The 8,024-nt window shown below is 37.8% G+C and overlaps 1 protein-coding gene across 1 annotated transcript; it reads left to right on the top strand.

Annotated features, from left to right (window-relative positions):
- The first annotated feature begins 1,396 nt into the window (after positions 1–1,396).
- ccdc106a (coiled-coil domain containing 106a) lies at positions 1,397–5,293 on the top strand. Its single transcript, XM_020646719.3, has 8 exons — positions 1,397–1,545; positions 1,996–2,130; positions 2,216–2,314; positions 2,711–2,932; positions 3,066–3,122; positions 3,252–3,533; positions 3,650–3,817; positions 3,931–5,293. Exons 2-8 carry the CDS (start codon positions 2,061–2,063, stop codon positions 4,245–4,247), a joined length of 1,215 nt encoding a protein of 404 aa, XP_020502375.1. The 5' UTR covers positions 1,397–1,545; positions 1,996–2,060; the 3' UTR covers positions 4,248–5,293.
- Positions 5,294–8,024: the final 2,731 nt, after the last annotated feature.

The following is an 8,024-nucleotide window of genomic DNA, read 5'->3' as shown; positions in this document are numbered from 1 at the left end:
TAACAGTAAAAGTAGAAACAAAACCCCAGATTAATCACTTTAATCCTCAAACACTTGAAACTATTGCTGTGCCAAAATTACAATCCTGAGTAGTCCACATGCACCTTTTTACAAAGACAGAATACACATTCAGTGTCTTACAAAAACACAACTGACAGGGAAATGTTCATGTGAACCAGGCGTGTGTTCACTTCACACCTGAAGTGTTTCTGAAGAGAACATCAAACAGCCACGATAGTCCTTTGATTCAGGCATTTTCCCTGCCACCAGGTTAAAGTCAGTCCTTCAAGGCTCCAAGTCTGTGGAGAATTATTTGAGCTCCACCACTATGTTGGGCTGCTGTGAGTCCTGGGGATCCGTATCCTGCGGCTCAAGGAGCGAGCAAGACGGTCCACAGCTCCACCCACAGCTCCCCCCAACTCCCTTTTGGAGGTCAGGCCTTCGATGTTGCCACTGTACCACAGGACCCAGCCTGCCAGGGACATGAGCACCAGCAGGGCCCCCGTGTACACCAGAAGATCCCCAAAGTCTCTGCCTTCGATCTCCAGTGGAGCAAAGACCCCCATCAACAGGGATATCACACCCAGCAAGTCCATCAGCACAGCAAACACCAGAGCCAGCTTACAGTGGGATAAGCCCTCATATTTGGGTGGCATGATTTCACTGAAAAAGAGGGGAGGGTGTTATGTTGGCTTTATACATCAAATATTAAACCGATTCATGATAGCTTACTTCTCAGCTGATCAGTTCAATAGGCCAGTGATTTGTTCCACTACACCAAAAAGATGTTATCATGAACCGACACAGTGTAAGTAGTCTACATTTGCTGTCAACTACAGAAGGCTTTGCTTGTCTTTCAATGTGTACACACCGACCTGCATACAGTCAAAACAGGTGCCACACCTGTCCCGTACTTCCTAAAAGTTATCTTTTAAATAATGAGTCATTTTTTTTATTACAAAATGAATCAAATAAAACCAGCTTACCTTTACCTTCACGGTTTGTTGAAGATTCACAATTCCAACGTTGTTATGATGAAGTTCGTGCGTTTTATTTGAGTCTCTCTGAGTCGGGTCTGTGAAGACAAAGTTAACAATGTAATATGACACCTCTTCCTCACCTGCTCGACCTGTCCAGCAGTTTTTTTTTTTCTACTAACGACAGCATGTGTCGAAAAGCTGATAGACATGTTGGTGCACGATTTGTCAAATGACTATTATCATGAACTATAAGTAGAACTAATATAGTAGAACTATATAATTTCTATTTTAAAAAAAAATGTTTAAAGACAGCAATTTAAGATATTTGTAAGCTTGAGTTTTCTTTTACTTGAATAATTTATTTTCTGACTGGATCAAACAGTTTACTTCTTTATCTCGCTAAATCCGGAAATGACGTAATACACTTAAAAAAACAAAAAAAAAATAACAGATGTAATTGTTATTGTTAGCTTGTTAGCTAGCAGACGAACTCGGGAATGGGGATATGACAGAGTAATAACGTCTTATTACATGTGCACGATTAAGTTATTACAACCCTAAAGTGGTATGTGACAATTTCTGCACCATATAATGTTAGCAAGAGATTCGTGTTATACCAGAATGACGGAATTAAACACTCAAGTGTTGAGAAGTGATGGAACTGTAATTTTATATATTTGTAGCTCAATTCTTGCTAACGTGTTGCTAGGCTAAAGCAGTGCAGCGCTAACGTTGACGTAATCCAGCCTCTGCATTATCATGTATCTGAAAAACTAAAATGTTTGCAACACATGCAGTTTAACTGTTAAACTTTTTATGTGCATGCCCAGAGAAATAGCTATGTAATCATGTTGGCACTTTTTTTTTTGCAGTCAGATCTTGCATAAAGTACGATAGCCCAAACATGAAACCTAAGTGGTGGTGACTCTGCTGCTATTAAACGTAATAATAATCAACAGATGTAAAGAACTCGTTTGAACAGTGTTATAGTGTTTTTTTGTTGTTGTTTTTAAAGCCAGTCCAGTGAGCCCTCTCCAAGCCCTAAATAAAAAAATCTCCTCTGGTTGTCTGGTGTGTGAGATGGAGGACGGAAACAGGACTGATGCTGCCTCAACAGCCAAGAGCCACGCAGGCTCACTCCACCTGCAGAGTAAGGTTTTTAAAGAACTACAAATACATGTGGTTTTTACACTTCAAGTCAAACATCAGCAATAATTGACTTTTTCTTTGTTCAGCTCCCAAGAATGAGGACACCTATGAAATTGCCATCCCCTATGAAGAGAGCAACTTTGAGCAGCAAGGATTCTTCAACCAGAGTGATCAAAACTTTGAAGGTAATTGTCAGATGCATATAATTCACTTTTGATTCGATCAACGATGATACATGATCATTTATCTAATAAGATTGTTTTGTTTCTATTTTTACTGTTATTCATTCATTATTTTTTGACTTACAACTCTAGCAGACTTACCACCCAGAAAGAAAGTAACTCTGCTTTGCACTGAACACATTTTATTCATGTGTGCAAATGTGTAATCGCACATAAATACTGCATTGAAAGATTCATCTAACTTATTTTTAAGATACAGAAATCAAATTAAAACAAAACAAATCAGGTGATGCATGATAATTTATCTAATAATAATTATTTAAGATAATGCATTTAATGTAATTGATGTTTTGACGCAACATTTATTAATATGTCAAATATCCTTTTCTGTCCCTGCAGAGTCGCCCCAAACGTCTGCCCCGGCCCCAGTCAACAATTCATACATGGTGATCACTAACCTGCGGACCCAGCTTCAGATCTCTCTGGAGAAAAACTCTTGGCTGCAAAAAAGAATTGAAGACTTGGAAGAGGAGAGGGACTTCCTACGCTGCCAGCTGGACCGCTTCATCTTTTCCACAAAGAGCCAGGGACAGGAGCAAAATCAGAGCCAGTACAGCAATGGTGAGGACAAGGGACAGGTGCGCGTTTGCAACCTGTCCAAGAAGACTTGGAGTACACTTTGATTTGAAACAGAACAAGTAATGACTGATGATGGAAAACTAATTCTTGCTTCTTGGTATTTGCCTTTTTAAAGGTTATAATCCTAGACGATTCAACTGGAGGGGAAGAAGAGAGGAAGATCATCCAGCTGGTAAAAACATAAGATTAAAACATAAAAGTTAAAAAAAAAAAAAAAAAAAAAGCCATGCTAGAATATAGTTTTGCAACTTTTTTGTGGTTTATCTGTGTATGCTAAATGTTTTTAATCATGTCTTCACAGAGCAACAAAAGACAGACTCACAACATTTCCCCTCACGTCAATTTATCCAACGAAGGTCTGTTCCTCCAACCATGGTGTCCTCCAAAAACCATGTCTCCAATCCTCTTTCTAATCAGCTAGCCTCCATCAATGCTCTGTTCAACTCCACACAAACTCAGGCCCTCATGCAAAGCCATAGCCACAGCACTCCGAGTACCACAGCCGGGGGCAGCAGTGGAAACAGCAACAGCGTAACACGGTCATCCATAAGTGAAATGAGTGGACACAGCAACGTTGGTCAAGGTAATTAAAAACACATACAATTTTCTACTATTGTAATTGACTGTAGAAGGGGGGAAAGGGAAATGTTACCGATGGCTTTGCCTAGTGGTTTTGATTATTTTTTATATTTTTGTTAGATTCACTTTCACTCTTGGGAGAATCTGATGAGTACTTGGAGCAGGAGGGTTTCCTGGATGAGGAGGATATGATATCGGGGGAAGATGTAATTTCAAATACAATAAACAGCAACAGACATCAGTTAAAGAGGAGGCGGGTCGTCAGAGTCCCTCGAGAGCGGCAGAGAGGTAAGTGAAGGAGAACGATTTTGTGTTTAATCTCAGCCACTCAGTTTCCTAATTTCCCCATGCAGTGTCATAAGACTGGTGAGGCTAACTCTCTTTACATGCTTGTTCATCAGTTAAAGATGCTGCTGGGGTGCTGTTTCGCTACAAGAAGATCCTGCTTACATACCAGCGTTTGAAAAATATGTCGAAAGCTTTCCAAATCCATGGTGTGGACCGCAACACAGTGGCTTCCACCACACCCATAGCCGAGATGCTGCTAGTGGCCCCAGAGAAGGTGGCAGAGGTGGGTGAGTTTGACCCATCCAAGGAAAAGCTGCTGGACTATGCCCGCCGCTGCTACACTGCTTTGGATGAGGAGACACTCAGCAGGGTGCAGGCCTTGAAAAAGAACAACCTGCTTCTGCCCATATCCTACAGGTTCAGACATTAAGGGGAGAAAGAAGGCAGAATGGAAGGTGCCTCTGTGAAACTTTAAGGAGCAGTGAGGCACCTTGTTTTCTTCTGCTCAAGGCCAGCTCCAGTCATGTCAAAGATTATTGGACAGGCGTGGAGAAATATTATGCCATCTCAGTGTCCTGGATCTGGCCATGAAAAACTGTGTCTGATGTCCGTTGGTCTTCACTCAAATAATAATGTCACTCCACATTTTATTGTCATCATGTTGTAAATGATTTTTCGTGTTTCTGCAAATCCCAAACAATAAATGTAATAATAGCAACAATCTGTCCGATGTAGCTGGGAAGGGAAGAACATGATTTTAGCGAAATTGCATGTCTGTTCGAATCACACTGTGTCATTGCTATCAGGATTATGTGTTAGGGATTATTGAATGAGGGCAACCAATTTAGCTTATTCATGTTTCAGCGATGACATTAAGAGACAAAGAGCTTTAGGATCTTAACATCTGGATCAGCTGGCGGCCATTATTTGATTGATTGATTGATTGATTGATTGATTGATTGATTGATTGATTGTCTGGATCATTTCAGTTCTCTCAGTCTACATGTTTTATAAATTAAGCAATCCTCTGTCACTTTAAGTGTGTGCTATTTTAATACAATCCAATACTAGTCAATTATGGTAGTTTTCAATCACGATTTCTGTGTGTTCAAATTGTGTTGCACTACTTGGATTTTTGTACGTTACTGTTTTCACTTGCCTTAATGCTAATTTTTGTGATTTCCTTGCTGAGACGTGAAATAGTTGATCACTGTTTCACTCTAGAAACCTACCTTATTTAAGTCTCCATTTGTCTTAGCTCTAAAGGAGGGGTAGAAATTCTATAAAAGAAGGACAGTGGTGAAATAAATTGCAATCTGGTGACTACAATATTATGTGGTGCAAATGTGTTTCTGACAGTGACATAAGTTCGGCAATAAGAGCTGTTTCATTTAAATGAATAAATAAAAGGCATACACAAATATACGTTGGTGATATTGTATGTGTGTGACGTGAAATAAAAGTAATAACACCTGTTGTTCTGTCAGTACTGCAGCATTAGTCTGTTGTTTCACTGTGTACCGAAACAGTTTTTGAAATGATCTTCACTAAAATACCCTAAATGTCACTTTTTATTCTTCTGGCACTGTGTTTCTTGTGATACTTTTGGGACAGTAGTACACATACAGTGTCATTGTGTGAGTTCCAAAAACAGCTAACAGGCATGTCTTTAAAACTTTTAAGAGCAGTAGAAAATATATTGTACTACTGCTGTGTTTAAATGATAGAAGTTTCTTATTAAAACAGATTTAACAATGAAATACAGAGACTCTGGGCTTTAACATCCATCAAAACATTCAATCATTATTTGTATAGCGCCAATTCATAACAAGTGTTTTCTCGAGGCGCTTTACAATAAGAGCAGGTAAAAAGACCTTACTCCTTGTTAAGAAAAATGGGATAAGATGCTGGAAGGATTTCTCCTTTGTATTCCTCGCGTTCCTGTTGTCCACACTTCCTTGGCTCTGAGGAGGAGGTCTCTAACAAAACAGACACAGGAACATTAAGACAGTTTTCACTCTGAGATTTTTGGATGAAGAAAACAGTTTCAGAGGCAGTGGAACTTATAAGCAAACTTTGACCAATCATAATAGGTGATAGTGTTTCATACAAACAATAATGTCATATTTAGGTCTCATATCTGTGTATATCTCACTGAAACAATGTTTTTCATTCTTCAAGTTCATAGCAAGCTCAAATATCATGAATGCATTCTGATTTCAATCATTTGGTGGATTTCAAGTTGTGATCCAGATTGGTGTCGTACTGTATGTCTTAGCTTGTCTGTAGAGACCTGTGCATGCAGAACATTTGAGAGAAAATGATACTGTACCTCGTTTAGCTTCAGAAAAATGTGTTAATACAGGAAATGTTTAAGCTGCAAAAAAGTCTTTAATTTTAGCACTTTATTTAGCAATTCAATTGAAGTAGTCACACCTCCTTCTCAGCGGAAAAATACTGAATGTGATCTAATTGCCGTGAGTGTGTAACCATGTTAAGTTTATAAACCATTTGGTTTTAGTATTTTGGAATAACAAAAAATACCTTGAATTGCAATATGTTACGTAAATCTCCAGATAAATAGTTTTAAACTGGCCTGTCTGGACTCATCAAGTTTTGAAACGAGACTGACAACACTATAAACAATGAGAGGGTCCATTAGTGAGATATTGGGTGAGAACCAGTCCTTCAAATCTCCCATAATGTCATGGAGTACATACAGGAAAACAGATGGTGTGATGTTTGGATTTCAGCATCTCAAAAGCTGCAGTTAAATCTTTTTCTTATCAGTTCATTGGATGGATAAATATTATTCTGAATTTATACACGGACCTCTTTTGTTTTAAGGCTATTTGATAAATTTTGCTCTCAGCTTTTTATGTCTGCATCTGAAAACAATTGCATAATGCAGTTTCTGTTGGGACGTGATTGGTGCAGTTTATGATTCAAGTGATTGTGTAGCATTTTGTTTATTTGTCCCTCAGCCTGAAAATCATGACCATTAAAGTGAAGCATGGATCAATTTAAAACATGTGACTGTTTGCCTATGTTTCCAACTAATAATCTTACTAAAATGGGAATTGCTTTAAGTACTTTATCAAATTGATTGCATGAGCAGATTATATTGTATCTGAAGCAGTTTTCATAAGATAACCAGCATCTCTGGCCATCCATTAGATGGGTTATTGACCAGACATTTCTATCCATCCAATGCTGTAACTACAGAGATTTACTGTTACATAGCACATTTCTGTTATCCAAATAGGAGTTTGTAAAGTAGTGTGTAAGTGAGTTTCCAGAAAAACAGTACCTGAATGTGAAATAAGGACAGTTTGACAGGACATTTTTTATTTTGAAAGTTACATTTTATAACTAACTCTACAACCCTGTTGTTGTTTTTTTAAACAAACATCTGGGGAGAGGACACCAATTAAAATTTGCCTTTATTTTCATTTACTATTTGTTTTTTTATTTAATGGGATGGGTTTTTTTATAGATAAAATTAAAGTTTAATTGTTTGATGATTTTTATAAACTTCTTGGGCATGGCTATTGATAATGAAAGATAAAGATTCCATTTCAGTCGTCCTTTCCAAATACAATCAGGTCCCTTTGAAGCCACATATTCAGCTAATAGTTTTGTTTTGTATATGTAAGGTTTTGCTTACAGTTGTTTCTTTGGTTCCATGGATTTCGAGGTATTTCACTGAGGAGTTGTTGGTGATGTTGGCCTCTGTGAGGTTACAGTCATGTATGGACATTATTTCACATTGACTATGATTGAGTGTTTAGTCTGATGCTTTAGAGAACGTATCAAGTAGCTTAAAGACTTAATGAATGTGTTCTAAATGTATGAGAAAGATTGTGGTGTTATTGGCAAGTTGGTTAATTACTTCCTGTTCTCCACATAGCCTAGATAATTACAAAGACAGAAGGTTCAAATCCTTATATTCTCATGACTGTAAACTAAAAATTGGTGTTCGAGAATGTCGATAGCTTTGGAGAAGACTAATATAAATCCTTTGTCTTCTATTAGATGAATGTAATTTAAAAGGTCTTGTACTAGTCTTATGTTGTTATGTATTGACCTATTGACCTATTGCTTACAAATCCTGTTTGAGTTTTGCCTATTAATTGATCAAGTCCTCCCTTTAATCTGTTCTTACATACACAGGTTAGTAATTTTGAATCATCGTTACATAGTGAAT

Source organism: Labrus bergylta, chromosome 8 (assembly GCF_963930695.1).
Source record: "Labrus bergylta chromosome 8, fLabBer1.1, whole genome shotgun sequence".
In the NCBI taxonomy this organism is placed as follows: domain Eukaryota; kingdom Metazoa; phylum Chordata; class Actinopteri; order Labriformes; family Labridae; genus Labrus; species Labrus bergylta.
Note: the sequence above shows the minus strand (reverse complement) of the source record. Positions and strands in the feature narration are given on the sequence as shown.

Coding starts and splice junctions, on each gene's coding strand:
- ccdc106a (XM_020646719.3), top strand. CDS start 2,061: ATGGAGGACGGAAACAGGACTGATGCTGCCTCAACAGCCAAGAGCCAC. Junction 2,933..3,065: donor TCAGAGCCAGTACAGCAATG/GTGAGGACAAGG, acceptor GCCTTTTTAAAG/GTTATAATCCTAGACGATTC. Junction 3,123..3,251: donor AGAGGAAGATCATCCAGCTG/GTAAAAACATAA, acceptor ATGTCTTCACAG/AGCAACAAAAGACAGACTCA.